At 34.1% G+C, this 22,200-nt stretch overlaps 1 protein-coding gene and 1 pseudogene across 1 annotated transcript; both read right to left on the reverse strand.

Annotated features, from left to right (window-relative positions):
* Positions 1 to 475: 475 nt before the first annotated feature.
* LOC110199549 (olfactory receptor 10AG1-like) lies at positions 476 to 15,314 on the reverse strand (annotated as a pseudogene).
* A 1,125-nt stretch (positions 15,315 to 16,439) lies between these two features.
* Positions 16,440 to 17,393, reverse strand: LOC110199550 (olfactory receptor 10AG1-like). Its single transcript, XM_020974425.1, has one exon. It carries the CDS (start codon positions 17,382 to 17,384, stop codon positions 16,440 to 16,442), a length of 945 nt encoding a protein of 314 aa, XP_020830084.1. The 5' UTR covers positions 17,385 to 17,393.
* Positions 17,394 to 22,200: the final 4,807 nt, after the last annotated feature.

Genomic DNA, 22,200 nt, shown 5'->3' on the forward strand with positions numbered 1-22,200 from the left:
TTCTAATTTAAGAAGAAATATATACCCTGAATGATGGATATCTTATGGGAATCAAAAGAGGAAAGAGGAAGAATGCTGAGCAAAGAAACAGTCTAGGCTTAGAAATATGAAGTAAAAATGCAGGCATTTTTCCTCTACCCTGAGTGAAATGGTTTTGGTGACATATATTTTCTAAAAATATTGCATATTAGTGTTTAATGTTTAGATGATTAGTTTGCCTTTTCATTTCAAGAGAGAAGACAAAATCAATAATAGAGCATTAAAATATTAATGTTCCTTTTTGATGACCCATTAACACAAGTGACAGCAAGACTAAATGGGTATTTTTTTTTTCCTAAAACACTTGAGATTATTAACTGGGAATGATAAATTATTGAAAGAAAAGAAGTGTGATGGGAAGTTTCTATATTCATTGCATGATAAGTACACTGACAACAGGCCTCTGAAAATTCCACTATTTGGTTCATTATATTACTCAAGTTTGAAATAATTTTTTCATTGCAGCAATCACATCCTTGTTCCTCATGCTGTATATTAGGGGGTTAAACACAGGTGTGACAATGGTATAGAAAAAAGCAAGTATTTTGTCTGTTCCTTCTGTGTGAGTAGATTTTGATCATAAATTCATAATAATAGCAGACCCAAAAAACAAAGCCACAACTATGAGATGAGAGGAGCATGTGGAGAAGGCTTTGGATCTCCCAGTGGCTGATTGCAGCTTCAAGATGGTGGAGATGATTTTAACATAGGATCCAAGTATCAACAGAAAAGGAGCCATGGCAAAGAGTACAGTATCTGCATAGACAGAGAATTCATTCAGAGAGATGTCTCCACATGCCACCTTAAATAAAGGATGAATATCACAGAAAACATGATTGAGTTTGTTAGTACCACAGAAGGGCAGAGAGAAAATCTGGTAGGTCTGTCCAATTTGAACTGGTACTCCAGTGACTCAAGAGGCAACCACCAGCTGAACACATAAGTTGTGGTTCATGATTATAGGATAATTCAGAGGCTTGCAAATGGCCACATAACGGTCATAGGCCGTTACACCCAGGAGTAGGCACTCAGTGCCTCCCAAAAAGAGAAGGAAGCCAAGTTGTACAGCACAGGCCAATAAAGAAATATTTCTTTTCTGAGTCCAAGGGTTCATCAGCATGCTGGGGAGAGTGACTGATGTATAACAGATTTCCAAGAAGGAAAAATTGCCAAGAAAAAAATACATGGGAGTCTGGACAGCTGGATCAACCTTGGTTATGAGAAGGATTAGGCCATTTCCTATCAAGACACTCTCATAGATGACTAAAAAATCCCAAACAGAATCCTTCGGAGATTGGGAAGATCAGAAAATCCAAGGAGAATGAATTCCACCGTATCAGTGAGATTTGTAACTGCTATTGTTTCTTTATGTATTCAATCTGTGGTAATCATGATTCAGAACTGGCAAGTCATTTTCCCATTCAAAGCTTCAGTTCCCTCTTCTGTAAAATGAGTGATATTGATTATATGACCAATAATGTTCTTTCTAGGCCTGGTATTCTATGTTTTTAGCTTTGTTATAATTGTGACAGTCCATATCTTATTATCTAAAATCCTTTTCAGATCTAATATGGCTTGTTCTGTATTTTAAACCCCTATCCAGAAACTATTGCATTATATATTCTACATCAGGAGATTCTTTACAAATGATAAAATTATATCTTTCTGTTACAAAGTTGCTTTTAGCTCAAAATTCAATTACTTTGTAAATCTAGAAGATTTGGAATGAATGTAGAACCAGCAATTAGCATTCAGTAAAAATCATAAATCATACTAAATCACGATATTACTAATAAGAGTACCAGCACACATCAAATATTTATATTTTCATAGAATATAAACTTCTAAATGAATCATATGATCTATGGTGGGTAAGGGTTTGAGGAGAGAATCGTTAAGGAACTATAGTGACTTCCATACTATAATTGGAATTGAATCAAGTACTTTTCTAACTTTACTTATGCTTTTATTTATACCTAGGATATTTACTCTTGTTCACTACTTATCGGAATCTTTCTGTCATTTCTAGACCAAATTGAATTGTATATATTTTTTTCTCTCAAGCCTTCCCAGACCGCTGAATCTCAAAATAATCCTACCTTCCTTGAAGTCTTAAGATTGTTGTCTACTTTTTATAATTGCCATTTGCAGGGCATCACAAAAGGTTTAGTGTGGTTTTAAGATTCAATAGCTTAAAAGGCACACTAAGCCTTTTGGACACCCTATGTTATATTCTACCTCTTTCCTTGAGTTATTTTACTATATTTATACATTCAATGTCTTCAGTGTAATTATCTTCAATGGCAGGGATCCTGTTCCGTATCTCTTCCTTAGACTTGCACTCTCTCCTGTAGGTAAGAGTAGTGCATTATGGGAAACACATCGTTTCAGAGACAATAGAAGGATTAGATACCACAAAGTATCTGCTTGATGCTTCAAACTCCACTAGTAAAGGCTCATTTATTTGGGTTAAGAAATTGTTCACCTTCAAGACTTTCTAGCAGATGAGTCACTTTGAGCCACTCTCAGTCAATAATTCTTTACTTTGTAATCTTTATCATATCCTTTCTTATGTGATAGCTAATTGGGAGTGACTTACTGCTTGACGTTGTATACTAAAGAAAGATTGGCCAAGGTTTATGCTTCTGCTCAAGGAAAGTCAGAGAGTAATAGATGAAATGTCCGTAGAAAATTTGGAAGTTACTGATGAGAGTGCTATGGACACATAAAGAGATGAGATTTAGACAAGAAACAATGCATGTTCTTGGTGATACTAAAGATCACAACTATTACCAATATTTTCCCATTGCAAAATGGTTAGTAGGCTTAGTAATCCCAGCAAATGACTCATTTCTGCATTTGTGTCTATAATCTAGCTCATCACAGAGTCTTTCTTCATTGTATTTCTTAAGTAGAAGAGATGGTTCAGTATCGTGTGTTAGAAAGAACATTGAAATGGATTTGAATGTAACCTATGTTCTCACACTAGTCTGTGAGATCTTGGGCAAGTCACTTAATTTCTCTGTGTTTTCCTTCACTTGCTCATCTGGGGAACTAAGGCAGTCATTTCTTCTCTAAATGCCTCAAATTTCATGGGTCTCAATGAAGATACTTAGTTTAGGAATAAAATTTTTGCATAATTTACATCTTTACATATTTTCCATAGCAATAGCATTAGTTACTTAACCAAATGCTTACTGAGAGGTAGGCATATAATTAAATCACTCAACAGATTTCCTATGTTATTAACTTCTGGAAATGGATATGAGGTTAGGCTGGCAATTGATTTAGCCTGATGTTTTAGTTATTTATAAAAATGTTCATCAATAATTCACCTTTTGTTAGAGTTCTTATCATTTTGCCACGAATCAAACTCAAAAGAGACAGTACAAACACTTCTCCATTCTTGCCTGATTTCTTTTTTTTTTTTTTCTTGGTCTTTCAAAGTTCAATCATCCTTTAGAACTTTCAGTACCCTGGAAAGTAGTTCATACCTCTGACTCCCAACATATTTTGTACGTCTATTACCCAATAGCCATTTTGTTTCTTTTTCATAATGAAGTTTTTCTTCCTTATAAAAGAAAACTTAAGATAAATAAGAGGTGGGTAGCTATCACCTGTTTTTCCTGGTTTAATCTTTCTAGCAAAATCCATGAGTAAGTGTATACTTCTTGATAACTAAGGGCCTTTTGAGTACTATGATTTTAGTAAGCACTTGCTTATATTAAATGATGGTCAGAGGGACTCCTTGATGTAGCTGATTGGCTCAGTAATAGCGGGATTCAATTTTAAAGTTAAAAATAATACCACCTCCCCCAAAAGCTTCTGAAGATGATCTTATGACTAATTAAATAAATGTAAAGTAACAATTGGATAAGTGACTTATAAAATTTCACTAAAGGTTCTATAGTGCCCACATAAGGGTATTCATTATGTAGGAGCTTTCTCCATGAAAGGCAAATATAAATTGCCTATATTTTAGTTGCTAAATGCCAGTGGGTTGCCTCAGGGACATACAACTTAACTGAATTGCCTAGTTTTGAATGACTTGTCAGAGGCCAAGTTTAAACCAAGATTTATTTCATCTCAAGACTAGTATTTTCTCAGCTATGTCAAAATGCCAAGGGAGATAGATAGGTAGATAGATGAATAGACAGATAGAAAGATAGATGGAGACAGAGAGAGAGACAGAGAGACAGAAAAAAGGGAGAGAGAGAGAGAGAGAGAGAGAGAGAGAGAGAGAGAGAGAGAGAGAGAGAGAGACTTTTTTTAATACCTGCAGTTAAGGGGAGATTTTTTTTTAAGGGAAGGAAGGGAAAACACCTTTTTTAAAAAAATATTTTAACTATATAAGATATTGAAACTTCCAAATGAATAAAAGAAGAAGCTGCAATTTTAATAGAAACTATGAAATTAGAAAATATTTTCATCACATTTCTTTGATAAGAAAATCTGAATTCCAATGTACATAAGGTACCCACTTTAATTATCATTCACTAATGGATAAGTTATCAAGTTGTATCAATATTTTGAAAGAAGAAACACAGTCAATAACCATCACTTAAAATATTCCAAAACACTAATATTAGGTATAATAAAAAGAAGTACAACATTAAGGATTAATCTTATGACCATTAGATTTGTAAAGATAATAAAATGCAGAAACACTTAATGTTGATGATGGCTTGGGAACAAAAAAAATGTACTAAAATATAGTTGGTGAAACAAACTTAATTAGGCCAACAGTTTTGTAAAACAGTTTGGAATTGTGGGAGGGAGGTACACAATTCATGAGAACTCTTGAAAAGTTTTGTCTGTGGAGTCACTACTGGAACTCACAGGATATGGAATTCAGCAGTGTTTTAAAACAGTTGTAGCAGCACTTTTGTGGCATAAGAAAAATCTGGAAATAAGGCAGGTGCTCTTCAACTGATAAATGATGGAATACATTGTGCTATCAGGATGTGATGTAATTCTATCATGCAACTTGAGGAATACAGACAAATGTGAAAAATCTTTAATGAACAAAGGTAGAATACAGAAAGAATCAAAGAAACCACAGCCACATTGGCAAAAAGAAATTTAAATACGACATTGCTAAATAGCAATTGATCTCAGACTGAAAGAAATGACCATTTTAAGCCTTTCCCTAGGGAGGATGTATCGGGGAGTATATAGCAAACCCAAAAAGCACTAATAAAATGAAAGCAATAATGACAAATGAAACCCCTATGAAGTATACAATGTGAAGATCATTGAATGTCTATGTTGCCTATAGTAGGGAAGTTTTATGTGTTTGCTGTTGATATTGTAGGAAAGGAGCTTAATCCATATGTCAATGATATGAAACTTGGGTTCTTATGTATCAGGACACATTTAGGAAACAGAATTGTAGATTTTAAACTGAAGAGACCTTTGAGTTCATCTATCTCAACCCCATGATTTTACATTTGAGGAAAGTTGGCCCACAGTTCAATAAAAGCACATCTTCTGATGATAAATCCACCATGCTTTCCATTTTATCCTCCTGTATCCTTAACTGCTTTACAATCCAATGGAATTTGATTTGGGAAGTAATGATCTAGATAATTTGATTCACAGGGAACTGCTTGTCTCAAACTTTGATTATTAGAAGTTTCATGAACATAGATGAGAAAAATAATATTTTTGCTTTAATTGGTGTTATTCATAATACTATGTTTTTTCTTTCATTTTATGCCTGAAAATAATATATGATGAAAAAAAATCACCAGATAGCCAAAGGGATGGATAATTATTTTTTAAGTTAAATATTCCTGTTTTAGAATTCTGTAATATCAATTTAAAACTGGTCTGGATTTTGTGGATTAGGTTTTAATTCTCTGATGTTACTTACCTATTTACCTATAACAAGTTAGTCAATTCAAATAACAATTATCACTTACCCAATTATTAAGTAACTATTTATTAAGTATTTACACTTTGCCAGACATTAGTCCCACTAAATTTGGTGTGGAATATGTGGAGGAAAATGAATGCATGAATGAATTAATGTATGAATGAATGAAATTAAAAAGCCTGAGGAAAATAATGTGCATCTTAATCTTATTGTCCAATAAGTTGAAAGCATCTGAAGATTATAAATCTATAACTAGAGGGGACCACATGGGCCATATGCTCCACTACCATCCCTTATCTTCTTAATTTAGTGAAAAGTTAAAGAAATGTAAGTGCTTAGATTTCGAAAATAAACAAAGAATAGATGCCATTTCACTTAATTTTCAACCACAATGTTCCCCCCACCTTCATAAAGCATAGAAGCATTAAATAAAACTTGTCTTTTACATGTTACCCATTTTTATACTTTGTTTTATTGCTAGACATTATTTACTTTTCATCAATAAAAGTAAGACTCTCCTAATCCCTTATAATAATAAAAAAAAACTTCATACATTTTGATGTGATCTTCTATCCATTTTGTTTGAGCCAATAATAATTTCAAGGAAATAAAAATGACCTCTGAAACAAGATCATGTTATTCAAGAGATTTCCATCCAAAATGTCATAAGGAATTCTATTTTTTGATTGAATCCTGATTCCTGATTAGAATCGTAGGATTTAGGGACCTCAGGTAGCCTATAGATCATCTGTGATAATGCAATACCTTTGATAGAGATGCTGAAGCCAAGACAATAATAAATCTCACGCATACCTTGCCCAGATGGAATAAACTCATATTCAGTTTTATCTTTTTATGATGGATATATTGTTAAACTAGAAACATAAAATGCCATGCATATAGCACTTCAAGGTTTCCAAATTCTTTATATACAATATCTGATGTTAAGCCCATAAGCACCCAGTAAAGTATTTGCCACAATAGCTATTATTTTCATTCTGCAGATGAGAAAAAAAATGTAAAAATTTGGGTTGTTGTAAGGAGGAACGATTATAATCTATTTCTATTTGTCTCCTAGTGTGGAGCTAGGAGCAAGAAGTAAAATGGACAAAAAGGTAATGTTTGGATGTCAGTATTTCTGTATATGTGTGCATATGCAGGGAGTGGAAGTAATGACCAAAAGGGCTAACACTGGAATGACTAAGCTTGGTTTGTACTGGGTTTGTCCTCTTTGGAAGTCTTGAACCAGGGCCTTGATTGTCAGCTGGGTCAGGACACAGGTTCTTTTTTTCAGATATTGTTGGACTGATTGGCTTGTTGAGGTCCAGAATAAGTTCAGTGAAGTTAAAGGATTTGCCCAAGCTCACAACTAATAAATGTACAAGTTGGAATTGAAACCAGTGTCTTTTGAATCCAGGTTCAACACATTTGCTTCCAAATCCTAGCATTTCTCTGTTAACATTAAACCTCCCATAACCACTAAATTTTATGAGAGGTATCATTTCCCCTTTCTAAAAAAAATATGCTTTGTTCAACTCAGAGCTTTTTTAGTAGGACTCCGTCTCTTCTCAGTTCTGCAGGGATAGCTCCTCTCCCATGTCAATTTCTAATGTTTAATGAGACTTAAGTTCTAATGATCCTAAGTCCAGGACATTTACATGCATTAATTAGGTAGAGTGATATAATATAAAAAGCTCTGGGGATAGAGGACAGTGTTTTATTTCTCTACCTCATGGAAAGACTCTTGCAAAGTCAATTTCTGCCTCAATTTTCTCATCTGTAAAATGGGAGAAATATAATACGAAATAGTTTGCAAAGCACTTTACATATATTCAATTAATTTTATCCTCAGAAACCCTGAGAAATGCATGCTATCTTGTTATCCCAATTTTACAGGTTAGGAAACTGAAGCTGAGGGGATTTAAATGACTTGTCCAGGATGACATAAGCCAGTAAATGTCTCAGGCAAGATTCAAACTCAGTTCTTCTTGAGCCCAGTCCTCTATCTACTGAGCCACCTCGATGCCGACTGATATTTCTACTTCTTATTTATGAAGCAGTTTTAATAAACATTTAGAACAACAAGCAGGAACTTATTAAACTATCTCTTCTCTTCTCTGTAGCTTTTTTGTGAACGGCACCATTAAATTAAATCTCCCTTTAGGCCTTGGGAGGATGAACCAATGTATTTGAATATTGAGAGACTGTTGGATGTTGTGACTAGAAAACTGGAATGAGAGACAGAGGTCCTGGATTTGCATACAAGCTCTATACTTACTACCAAGAGACCTGGGATAAGTTACTTTCCCTCTACAGAATTCAGCTCACTCTCTAAAATAAAAGCATTGGACTTAATGACTTATTTGGTTCCTTTCTTAATGAAAATTCTATCATACCATTACAAGAATATCATAACTATGAGGTAGCTATATAAAATAGTGGATAGGGAATTGGACCTGAAATAAGGATAGATCTAAGTTCAAACTGACCTTAGACATTCATTACATCTGTGATTGAAAACAAGTCAATTAATCTCTGATTTCCTCAGTGTTCTCATCTGTAAAATGGGGATAATAATAACATCTGTCTCTCAGGGTTGTTGCGAGGCAAAAAAAGATAAATTTTATTAAAGCTTTTGCAATCTTGCAACATTATATCCAGGCTAGCTATTAATATCAGAGGGAACTTGACAATCAGAAGAGAGCAGGTAGCCAGTGGATTATGGTTGGCAGTATAATGATTCTGTATGTCTCTTAATTTTGTACCTGGATTAAAGGTCTGAGCCACTATATCCTTATCCCTAGCCTAATCACAGAGACCTGTGAATATCTTAAAGATCACACTGTAGGGAATATCTTTAACTATACCTCTGGATACTGTCAGAAATAGCTCCGGAAAAAAAAATGTCAAAGAGAGTGTGTAGCTGCAATGTGAGAACAGAGGCCTTTAATAACTCAGGAAGCTTTTCTTCCAATACTACTGTCACAAATGTATTTCAAATTTTTCCTTGGTTTAAGCAATCACTAAGTTGTTTAAAATTCTTCCTGGATAATGTGAATTGGTATTGTAAGAAACCACCTCACAAAATTTAAATCTCTATAATATTTAAAATATTTTCAATACTATGAAATGCCAAAGCATGATCTAGCAAAGTAGTGGAGATGAGAAGAGGAAGATACCTGTGGGAGGACGCTAGGAGTGGAGATAGGCAGAGAAGCATCAAGATATAAGAGAAAATGCCAATGGGGATTGCTAAATCAACAAGAACGAAGAACAGACACAGATATGGAATAATTTTAAAGAGGATATGAGGCTGACTGCCATGCTGTGGTGAAGTTACAGGAATGCCCCTTCTCGCTCAATGGTAGTCATTGTAAGTTGCAAGTATTAGAAGATAAGATGTACATACCAGGGTGTCCTAGGATCAAACGTGTCCTCTCACTTCCCTAATTATATTCTAGGATTACAGTGGTTATAGTTCCAGTGAGAATATGTTCAAAATGACCAAATCTTGGGATAACCTTGGCTGCATGTACACAAATCGCACATAAAATAGAGTGACAAAAATATCTTCTGGGTGATGACAGAAAGAGACTTATTTAAGAGAGCTGATCAATATTGTGAGAAAAAAAAAACAACGTGATTCCAGAGAACATATGATATATCTCTTGGATGGACTTAGGGGAAAGAATGAGATCAATCTTTGATTATTCATATTGGTTACATATATTTTTTTCCTAATGAAAGGTCAGATAGAGAAAAAAAACACTTGCTCATTAAAAAAAGGAAAATAAAATGTCAAAATAAAATTTAAAAAAAAGAGAATGACCTTTGAATTCTAAGACTTGGGTCCAGATACCAGTTTCACTAACTAATACTGGCATCAGCCAATAAATATTAATCTGCACAGTTTTTTAAAATTTTATTAATTTATTTTGATTTATCAACAATCACTTTCATATGCTTTTGAGTTGAACATTTTTCTCCCCCTTGCTCCCCCCCCTTCCCAAGATGGCGCACAATCTGATATAGGCTTTACATTTACATTCCTATTAAACATTTTCACATTAGTGAAGTTGTAAGTAAAAATTAAAACCAATAGGAGGAACCATCAGAAAGATGAAACAAAACTCAACAGAAGGTAAAAATAAGTGATAGCAATTCAACTTCCATAGTTCTTTCTTTGGATGTGGATGGCATTTTCCATCCTGAGACCTTTGGAGATGTCTTAGATCCTTGTAATGCTGAGAAGGGTTCAGTTTAACAATATTTGTCATCTCATAACGTAGCTTTATTGTGTACAAAGTCCTCTTGGTTCTGCTCACTTCACTCAGCATCAGACCATATAAGTCTTTCCAGGTTTTTCTGAAGTCAGCCTGTTCATCATTTCTTATGCCACAATAGTATTCCATTACATTCATATACCACAACTTGCTCAGCCATTCCCCAATTGATGGGCATCCTCTCAATTTCCAATTCTTTGCCACCAGAAAAAGAGCTGCTATGAATATTTCTGTACATGTGGGTCCTTTTTCCCATTTGTATGATCTTTTTGGGATATAACCCTAGAAGTGCTATTGCTAGATCAAAGGGTATGCACATTTTTGTAGCCCTTTGGGTGCAGTTCCAAATTGTTCTCCAAAATGGTTGGATCATTTAACAGCTCCACCAACAATGCATTAGTGTTCCAATTTTCCCACATCTTCTCCAGCATTTATCATTTTCCTGTTTTTTCATGTTAGCCAATCTGATAGGTATGATATGGTACCTCAGAGTTGTTTTGATTTGCATTTCTCTAACCAATAATGAATTATCAAACAAATCTATCCATCTATTCCCTGCCTGAGGTCATTTTTCTTGGCAAAGAAAACTGAAACAATATAATAATTGAGTAGAATTTTTCATTTGCTATCAAAATTCTACTCACGTTAAACAATGCTATTAACTCTTCTTTGTACTTGTTAAAAATAATATAGCTAAAATTTTAAATCAAATAAATCAATTTTGTTGTTGTCTTTAGTTATCTTCACCTACCTCAACTCATTATGAGTTACAGCACTAATGATATCCCTGTTAAATACTATGTGGTGGTTTTGCATTCATGTTTCTTACTTATCTTTACTTTTACATGATATTTAAAAATTGGGTTGGAAAGCTCTCTATGTCTACATCAATTTCTTCATTTTAAATAAATATATCAATATATTTGTGTATTTGTTTATGCCTTTACCTACCCTCATAATAACATTCATTTTAAAAAATTATTTATTTTAAATATCTTTTCAATGAACAAAAAAAAAAATTCTTCTCCCCTTGTTTAAAAAAAATAACAGAAAAAGAACCTTGTAATAAATATTCCTGTATTTTCCATGTTAATACACACACATACATATATATACACACATATACACATTTATATATATATATATATATACACATACACATATACATGCACACACATGCACATATATATATGTATATATATATACATATACATACATGCACACACACACATACATGTCTCAGTCTGTACGCTGACACCATCACCTGTCAGTCAGGAAGTGGGTAATATTTCCTTAAGAGTCCCCTGGACACTTGGCTAGTCATTTTATTTTTCTTATATACTTCAAAGATGCTTTTGCTCACAATGCTACTGTTTAAAAGAAAAATACCTCCTGGTTCTGTTTACTTCACTAAGTATTGTTTCATAAAAATCTTCCTGCTCTCTGAAACTACTTACTTCAGTGCTTAGAACACAACATTACTCCATTAATTTCATGTACCTTAATTTCTTCAGGAACCATACAGATGTTGGTAATATCCATATATACCAGTTCTACTCCACCCACCTCCCAAACACTCAAAAAGAATGCCAGTAAAAATATGCATGGGGCTTTTCCTCTTTTTCTTTTTAATCTCAAGGGCCTATAGACTTAGTGCTGGCATTTCTAGATAAAAGAGAATACACAATTTAGTAAGTTTTGGGGCAAAGTTCCAAATTACTGTTTAGAATGGCTGGACAAATTCACAGCTTCATAAATAGTACATTAATATTTCTTTATTGCTATATATAGCTCCTGAAATATTTTCAATTTTCTATTTTACCAACTTTGCATTATGGTAGGTTTGAGGGAACACATAACAGAAATTTAGTAAGTGTTTATTGATTAAATTATGAAAGCAACTCCAAAACTCACATGTTTACCTTGAGTATCTCTACTTGAGTCCTTTATTGCATACTTGATAACATATTTGTCATTTTTTCTACAGGCAGCTATGCATCACAATGGATAGAGCACTAGACTTGAAGTCAGAAAACCAGACTCAAATCTGTACTCATCCTTCAGCTCTTTTGCCACGGGCAAGTCACTGAGCCTCTGTCTACCCATTTCTTCATCTGTGAAATTAGGATAATAGTAGCGCAGCTCTGTGACTGTTGTGAGTGAAATGAAATAATATTTGTAAAGTACTTTGCATAGATTAAACACTATACTTATACTAACAATTATTGTTTTGAATTGGATTTCTCATAAGGATTTAAAAATAAACTCCAAAATAATACTCAGCATTTTTTTTCCTAAACCTAGACATCAACTCCCTTTAACCTTCCTTTTTGGATTGTGCAGGGGTTGCCACCATCTTTCCAGTCATATGATGCCCCCAATACTATAATATTCAAAGCCATTGTTCACTCTAATGTATATATCATCACAAATCAGTTGTCAAATCTGACTTAAGTTCCAAAATCTAGCTCACAAGTATCCCCTTGCTCTATATGCACAGCCATTACTTTAGTTCAAACCCTTATCGCTGCTGATTTAATTATTGTAATAGACTCCCAACTGGTTTCCATTCTTCAATTATTCTTACTCAATAATCTTTTTCCCATGAAGTAATTAAAGTGATTTTTTTGTCCTAAAATACACATCTGAACTGATCATCCCTTTGAAAAAGAAGCTTCAGTGGCTTACTCTTCTTTGTAGGATAAAATTAAAACTCCTTTTTTTTTTAAGTTGTAAGTATTTCATGCCACTCTTCCTCTTTGAAGTTGTGTGTCATTCTTCTTCATGCACTTTCCCTTCCATCAAAGCTGGCCTGTCTGTTGTTCCACGCACACAGGGATTCTGCTATCACTTGCCCAGCCTATTTTCCATGCTTGAACTGATCACCCTCTCTATTCATTTATACCTAAGGTAATTTTTAGGTTCCCTAAAATTCAATTTGGTTATCTCCTTATACAAAGCTCTATTTTCATCCCTATATTCATACCCACTTGCTACTACCCTGGTGCCCCAAAATTGTTTTGGAACTTATCTTTTTGACTTCTTACCTTATGCTTTTTGCGACCTATGCTGGAGGTGAGTGGTAAGTGGTATTTGTTAAGTGATGATGGCTGTGTTGTAATACACAGGACAAGTAGGGAACATGGGTCGGTTAAAATAAAGATTCTTTAACTGCATTCCTGGTTTGAATACAATTTTGAGAAAGAAAACCCTCCATTTAATATTAGCAACTTACCTGACTTTCCTTATTTCTTGGCATAACTGATAGAATGACACACATTCTTTTTGCCTACTTGATACTAAATAACTTACAATATGTTTATTTTACTTGTTTTGTCATTGGCTTCACAAAACAGATGATAATAAATTTTATCCTTATTTTCTGTTTTTTAAGGTTTAATTAATATAACATATATCTCCGTGGATCATTCCTAAATAGTTTTCTGAGGATTTTACCTAATACTTAAATGTTAGTGAAATGTACTTACGGGTACAATGATAGAGATGCCTTGGTAGAGTAAAGAGTTTAGTATTCCTACCTAAGACTTTGTTTTCTCTATCTCTCATTATATTATTGTCACTTTTTTGTTGTTGTTTTTCATCCTGCATAAGAAATCAGACATAAAAGGAAATGAATAATAAGATGATAGCTATTCCATAAACTGTCTATAAAATCTCATCATTGTCCTTTTAGTATAACCAAAAAAATTGTTTGTTATATTTTCACCCTTCATATTGGCAGAGAATATGTATTTCTTATTGCACTATTTACATCATCAGCATTTTATATTGTTAGAATCAAATAAGTAATAATCAAATAACTAATGAAGCTTATATTACAAAGAAGAGCATTTGATTTATTTATTCCAAATATAAATACGAATTACAACAGAATGGTTTTACACAGACATAAGGGAGGTGTTCCATAAAGTCTTTATTATTTCAATTTATCTGTGATTGTGTCAATACTTTTACTCTGTACGATGGTTTTGATCACAAACCATCTATCAATGCCTTCTTAACTTTTGTGACTGTTTTGTATAAAGAGGAGTGGGAGAAGAACAACAAGAACAAGGACAAGAAGAGCAACAAGAATAAGAAGAAAAACATGGAGAACAAAAACAAGAGGAGGAAGAGAAAATAGCAAAAGATGATGGTGATGGTGATGGTGATGGTGGTGATGATGATGGTGATGATGATGGTGATGATGATGATAGCGGTGGTGGTGATGGTGATGGTAGTGATGTTGATGGTGATGTTTATGGTGGTGGTGGTGGTGGTGTTGCCAATGATGATGATGATATGCTGATCATATAGCAGGAGTGAAGGATGACAAAAGAACGACCATGAAGAAGCTGAAGATAAATAGTAAGCAAGGTCAATGGCATAAGTTGATTATAGACCCTGGAACAGCTTCTGGAAGGACACTCCCAAGAATTACAAGAGTTATTCACACAACCTTAAATAGTGATCTTAATAATTAGAGGAAACATCTCTGTCTGTGATGTAGCATTCATTTCAGTATTTCACATGTTTGTTGATATCCCTTATTACCTTTATTGTGTGTGATTCTTTCACATATGTTAGTACAATAGTACAATGAAAAGAATGGAATCAGAATCAGATTGTGGTTGTTGAGTCATTCAGTCACGTCCAACTCTTCATGACCCCATGGACCATACTGTCTGTGAGGTTTTCTTTGCAAAGATACTGGAATAATTTGCTATTTCCTTCTCCAGTGGATGAAGGGAAACAGATGTCATGATAAAGAGAAAGTGAGGCACAGAGTTTTGAGCATGATCAATTTATTAGCAAGATTTGCCGTTTCCAATAAATGGGATTCTACTTTCCTCAGTGGACAGGAAATGCATTGACAGGCAAAGCAACTCTTTTTATGGAATTTGCATAGTTATTATTTTTAAACAGAGATGTCTCACTTCTGATTGGTTGGTGCCCACTTACATCATTTCTTCACTAGGTGGTCTAATATCCCCTGAATAATATCCTCTGAAAACTCTTGAGGTAGGCAAACATCCTATGACAACAATGACTGATATCCCTTGGAATATACGATGGTTAGCCATTTCTGGTGGCTGAGAATAGGGTGGAGACATGTGGTCTATATGTTATTTCTTCGGGATGGCTTAAGAAGAACTTTTGTGGTTAGAAAAATACTGAGAAAAATGGAACCACAAATGATGCACTTGGAGTAGTTCATGATTCTCTACCAGTGGATTAGTTTATAATAGCCAACTGATGTTATAATCTCAAAGTAAAGGCAAATATTTACAAAGCATCAAATAGTTATTTTCAATTTCTATTTGTTTACTGACTCAATCCCTTCTTTTGTAGCTACATTCTAGAGTAGAAGAAGAAGAAGAAGAAGTAGAGTAGTCTATGGTAAAAATGCCTTGAAGAGATCTGTGCAATACAAGGCCTGAAACTTAAGAAACATTATGAAACTGAATGCAATCTGAACCAAATTAAAATGGGTCATACAAAATAAAACATAAGTGGCCTTGCATTTTAAAACTAATTCAAAAGGAAGCCTACAGGAATTCATAACTACAGTTTAGGGGCCCTCATTTCTATGATTGTTTGATACCATTGTTTTTGAAGTATCATAAATCAGTTGTCTTTTTAAAATTAGTTACTTATTAACATCATTTGGAGCAGAATTCATGAGGCATTATCATTTTTCTAAATGTTAAATATTGAAATATATCTGTCAAGCACTAGATTATGTCGGTGATTACCTTAGTTCACCACTCCATTTATTTCAGAAGTATGAGATGTCATTGTTAGAATGTAACTTTGCATTTTGATACAACAGAGAAAGAGTTTACATAATGCTTAAAATGTGAGAGAAAGAAAGAATGACCTTTGAATAAAACAATTTCAAGAGCATGTAGGAGAGACATTGAGATTTTTAATTCAATAGGAATTATTGTTCAATGATCTCATTTGTGTGTGATTCTTTTTGACTCCATTTGTAGATTTTCTTAGCAAACGTACTGGACTAGTTTGCAATTTCTTTCTCTACTTCATTGTACAGATGAAGGAACTGAGGGAAAAAGGTTAGGGGACTTACCCAGAGTCAGACAACTAGTAAGCATCTGAGGCTAGATTTGAACTCAGGTCCCGTTGACTCCAGGCCTGGCACTCTATCCACTGTGCCACCTAGCTACCTTTCGATAGGAATGATGAGACAAATTAAAAGGCAACAAAGGACTATAAGATTATCTATTCTTTGTCCCTCCACATTTAGGTAGTAACTTTTTCAGCGCAACAATAACATCTTTGTTCCTTAGAGTATATATTAGAGGGTTAAACATAGGAGTCAAAATTGTATAGAAGAGAGAGAAGATTTTTTCATTTTTTACAGAGTGGCTAGACTTAGGCTGTAAATATGTAATAATTATAGACCCAAAGAATAATCCAACAACCATGACATGAGAAGAACATGTAGAGAAGGCTTTGTACCTTCCTGTGATTGATGGGAGCTTTAGGATGACAGGCATGATTTTTATGTAAGACCAGAGTATCAGCAGAAACGGAATCATGACAAACAGCATAGCACTGGCATAGATAGAAAGTTCATTGACAAAGGTATCCTTACAGGCCACCCTCAGTAATGGACGGGGATCACAGAAAACATGGTCGAGTTTGTTAGAACCATAGAATGGTAAAGAGAAAATCTGGTATGTCTGTGCTATCTGGACTGGGATCCCAATGCTCCAGGAGCCAGCCACTAACTGGACACATAAGTTATGGTTCATGATTAGTGGGTAATAAAGAGGCTTACAAATGGCCACATAATGGTCATATGCCATTACACCAAGGAGTAAGCATTCAGGGTTTCCCAGGATAAGGAAAAATCCAAGTTGTATAGCACAAGTCACAAAAGATATATTTCTCTTCTTTGTCCAAATATTTATCAGCATTCTGGGTAGGGTGACTGATGTATAACATATTTCTAAGAAAGAAAAGTTTCCAAGAAAAAAATACATGGGGGTTTGAAGGGCTGGATCCACTTTAGTTATAACAATGATGAGACCATTTCCTATCAGAATACTCAAGTAGATGACCAAAAATATTCCAAACAGAAACCCTTGGAGCTTGGGCTGGTCAGAAAATCCAAGCAGAATGAACTCCACCACAACAGTGAGATTTTCTGCTGCCATTTTTTTCTTGTATATTCTATCTGTGGAAATTGTGAACTAAGGATGGGGAAGTCACTTCTCCTTCCTGATATTTAATTTTCTTACCTGTAGAGTATGAGATTTGGAAGACATTATTTTTTTTTATTTTAACTATTGCTATGCCATTTAAAATTGCGTCTTCAGAGTTTCAATGCACATTTATTTAATGTCTGTTTTTTAATCCAACACAAAAATGTCATGTTCCTATGGCAAGTCAAAAATTACTGCCAATTCTATTATTAAAGATGTATTCTATCATCAGTTTTGTCTCAGATATAGGAATCTGTGATTTTCCAATATTTGGATTGTGTGCGGAACTAAGATTTTTGCTCTAGTTTAAAATTGATGTTAAATATTTAAAAAATAAAATTATTACCACATGACACAATTTTGCTTTATATCAAGTAATCACAGGATTTCAAACAAGAAAATCTTTAGGGAAAAGTTCAACTTAGACTAAAAGATATTAAATGATTCTCTACCTTATCAACTAAAATATAAAATTCCTTAGGATCTGTTCCAACAGCATGGAAGCTTTTGAGATTTAGGTCCACTTATATTTAACTGCTTATGGAAGGGAAAAAAAGCAAAGAAATAAAATTACTTTTCTCAATCATTTTTGACCTTAAAAATTATCTGCTTTTGTTATGGGAAAAAATTTATTTATGAATTACTGTCAAACTGTTTTTCAGCTCATCAAAATTCCATACATTTTTTATAATACAATTTAGATGCTATTTCCATTACTTGACATGTTTGTCTACCTTGCCATATGTAAGTGTGTAATTTGTGTATAATAGGGGATAAATCAGTATTTCTTTATAATAATTAGGTGAATCAAATTGACTCAATGGCATATCTTAAATACTTAAGGACATGGTTTTTTAATCACAATATCTCCCTGATTAACTAATGTTTGAAAATCTGACATTAGCTATTAATTAGTGGATAATTAGGGTGATAGAAGGGATGGCAGATTAGGGGAAGGAGTATTGAGAATGCGTGACTTTTTGGGGTGGAGGAAAGGGAGAGATAGGGAAAAAAATTGGACTTAAAAATATTGTAGAAGTGAATGTTGAAAATAAATTAATTAAAATAAAAATTGTGCGTAATTAAATTTATTCTTTTAATGCATTTTAGAAGTGGTAACACATTAAGCAATAGTCAATGATAATTCTTTTATTTCCAGATCATTTGTAGTGTAAGAGCTCCGTGAGAGAATGTAATATATAAGTATCTTAATTATAACAGAAGGCAAAGCTAGATTGTTCAGTGGATAAAGCGTAGGGAGTCAAGAAGACTCATCCTCCTTCTGAGTACAAATCTGGACTTAAATATTAATTATTTGCTTGACTCAGGGCAAATCACTTAACCCTGTTTGCCTTAGTTTCCTCATCTATAAAATGAGCTGGAGAAGGATATAACAAAGCGCTCCAATATCTTCACCAATAAAACCCCACATAAGGTCATGAAGAGTTGGAGATGACTGCAAAATGACTGAATAGTCACAAAACGACAAAAGGTAACAGAGAGGGCCAGAACTAGGTCACTAGGCAAAGGAAGCCAGACCTTAGGGAATCTCTCCTGACAGAGGCATTGTACACTCAGGAAGGCAACATGTTGCTGTACTAGATTTAGAATCACAGACCCTGGAATCAGTTTCTGATTCAGGAACTGGCTATCTACATGACCTTAAGAAATCTGTTCCTCCTTTGAAATGAGATAGCTGCATAGGATAATATTAAAGGTTTACACTCTCAATCTATTGTGTTGTGTTTTTTTTACTGAGTAACAAGGGAACAGTAAATCTTTTGTTGTTTTTACTCAATTGCTTCAATCGTGTCTGACTCTTTGTGACACCATTTGGGTGTTTTCTTGGCAAAGATATTGGAGTAGTTTGCTATTTCCTTCTGCAGCCAATTTTACAGATAAGGGAAGTGAGGCAAACAAGGTTAAGTGACTTGCCCAGGGTCACACAGTTAGAAAGTGTCTTAGGCCAGATTTGAACCTAGGATCTTCCTGACTCCTGCCAAAGGGCTCTATCCATTCCATTATCTAGCTTCCTCAGGAAGTCTTCGGAGTATAGGAATGGGATAAAAGGAGATGATTTAAAGAATGAAATATAAAGGAAGTAGAAATGATTATGTCCAAACTGCAATTTCTAAAACTCTACCTTTGCTCCCAAGAATCTCTGTTTCCATTCAGGACTGCTTATACTCCATGACTCCAGAATTTCCACCCTCTTTGCAGCCACTGCTCACTCTTTCCTTTCCCCTCATCCACATCTTGCATTTCTTGGACTCTTGTAAGACACAGTGCAGGGCCATTTTTTGGTGGCAGCACCAAATATCCAGTTCCAGTCCTGGCTTTTTCATAAGTGAGTTATGAGACTATGGGCAAAACAATTACCAAGCTTTAGCCTTAGTTTCTGCAGAACTAAAATGATTATAATAATATCACCCAGAAGGATTAGAAAGATCAAATTAGATCTGGGTGCACTGTAATCCTAATATTAAGTAGACTTATTATGTGTCAGCTAAAATACATTTTATATCATTTCAGGCTACTTTAATATAATTGTAGCTTCTCAGGAGAGATATTACCAGTATATGCATTCATTATCAGACCACATCTCAAATATTACAATCCTATCTGGGCATGGCATTTTAAGAAAGACATTCATAAACTGTAGGTAGCCCAGAAAGCAAACAAGAAGGAAAAAGGCCTAGAGTCCATCTAAGATGAGGACTGAAGAAAGTGTTATTTAATTTGGAGAAAGGAAGATTCAGAGTGACAGGATAAGATCATTCTGTTCAAGTATTTGAAGGGCTAAGATGTGGAGCAGAGATTAGCTTTTTCTATTTAGCCCCAGAGACCACAACTTGGAATAGGAGCAATGGGTGCATATAATTAAATGAATAAATGAATGAATGAATGAATGTAGATTGAATAACTGAAAAATAAAATAAATTGAAAGGAAAAATGATCATACAACTTTTCAACAATTGAAGCTTATTAAAGGTGGAATTTGATGTCTGAAAAGGTTATAGGTTCCCAGTCCTTGAGAACCTTCAAGCAGAGGCAGGATGACTACTGTTGGGGGGCCTTGATGAGAATTCCATTCATGCACTGCTTGAACTAGATATCCACTGAGGAACCTACCAACTCAAATTTTACACAAACCTCTTTGTAAACCTCAAAGGACATAAATGTTAGCTAAAACAAAGAAGTGGACACAATTAGGAATATGGAATTTTAGACAGTGGCATGATCATAATAATGGGTCAGTGACCTAGATAACTTTAATAACATGAATATAATTTAGGTTATTTCTCTATAGAAAATATACAATAATGTACTTAATGACTACTTCCCACTAAATGAAACATTACATGTAGAAGCTCTGTGGAACATGTTAAAAAGGAAAATTATGATAATGATCATACAAAACTTGCATATCCTTATTACAGACCAGTATAAACCTTAAAGTAGTATATAAATGTTTAATAATAATACTAATTTAAAAATCATCTCAAGTACTACCTATCTCAACCTTAAATAAATTCTTCCTCTTTTCTGACCTATGATTTTCATCTTTCTTACCTGTAAAAGAAGGGATAAGACTATATTTTTCTAAAGTCCTTTAAATATTCGACATCCTATTATTCTGATAAACGCATAATATTCAAGCATTTGTCATCATTATGACTGATTAAATCCACAGAAGCAAGTTGCCAGGCAATAAATAAAAGATCATCATATCATGCTTTTCATAACACCTGGGGATTTTTCAGAATTTATCTTATTTCTGTTGTCCTGATGGGCAGAAGCATTCCTATGGGATCCTTACCAATCCTTTCCTCAGTAATTTTTTAAAACCTTAAATGGTAAGGATAGCTGCAGAAACAATGGGAACTAGACCAGTAAGCAGAATTAATTCCATAATAAAGCCTATAAATAAAGCTTTAGTTTTTATTTTCATTTTTTCCCCCTTCTATCAATGTCAAATCTGAGTGAGGATCCTGGGACTTGACTTCTGTTTTATGTGGCCACAGCCAGTTGAAATAGTAATTATTGGATTTTTTTCCCCACAGGGGCCCTAAAAGCCACCTAGAAAAGAACTGGCGCTTTCATGTCCTTAACAAGGAATTGATAAGATTGAAGAAGACATTATGCCTGGCAGTCCAGAATGCATGAAGAATGTTAACGTTATTCAGTGATTTTTCAAGTGGCAGAATTTCTATAGGTTCAGGAACACAAATGGGGTTAGAGCAATATCTGTCCCTCATGTCTGTCAATTATTGTTTAAGACCTGTTGAATGGCTTGTAGTTATTAAGTACAACTTTTACTTGACTAATAACACAGCCACTTTTCTGCATTGTCATTGCAGTTTATGTCTTCAAAGTATTTTAGTCTTTAATTTGTTTAATTTACTAACGATACAAAACTAAAAATTCCATCTGCCAGATTGCTATGGCTGTTTCTTCTCATGCACTGGAGATCCCAATTATAATTGTAGGAATTTGTAAGTAAGGGACCTTGGATTTAGAGTTTGCTGGGAGTTTAGAGAATGTCCAGTCCAAAATATTAATAGAATTAGGGAAATAGAAGCTAAGATGAGAAAACAGTTACCTTTTTCAAATGGAATGAAGTCATACTCTGCATCTTCTTTCTATGATGAATATATTGGAATTATAGAGAGATACAGAGATAGAGGATGTAGATATATAAAAATAGATATGATTTTTCAATTTATCCCATTCATCTCCCAAACAAAAAATGTCATGAGAAAGAATT

Source organism: Phascolarctos cinereus, unplaced genomic scaffold, assembly GCF_003287225.1.
Source record: "Phascolarctos cinereus isolate Bilbo 61053 unplaced genomic scaffold, phaCin_HiC Scaffold_9;HRSCAF=440, whole genome shotgun sequence".
Lineage (NCBI taxonomy): Eukaryota > Metazoa > Chordata > Mammalia > Diprotodontia > Phascolarctidae > Phascolarctos > Phascolarctos cinereus.

What these genes read in the sequence shown, in the direction of transcription:
- LOC110199550 (XM_020974425.1), bottom strand. Translation starts at nt 17,384, where the DNA reads ATGGCAGCAGAAAATCTCACTGTTGTGGTGGAGTTCATTCTGCTTGGA.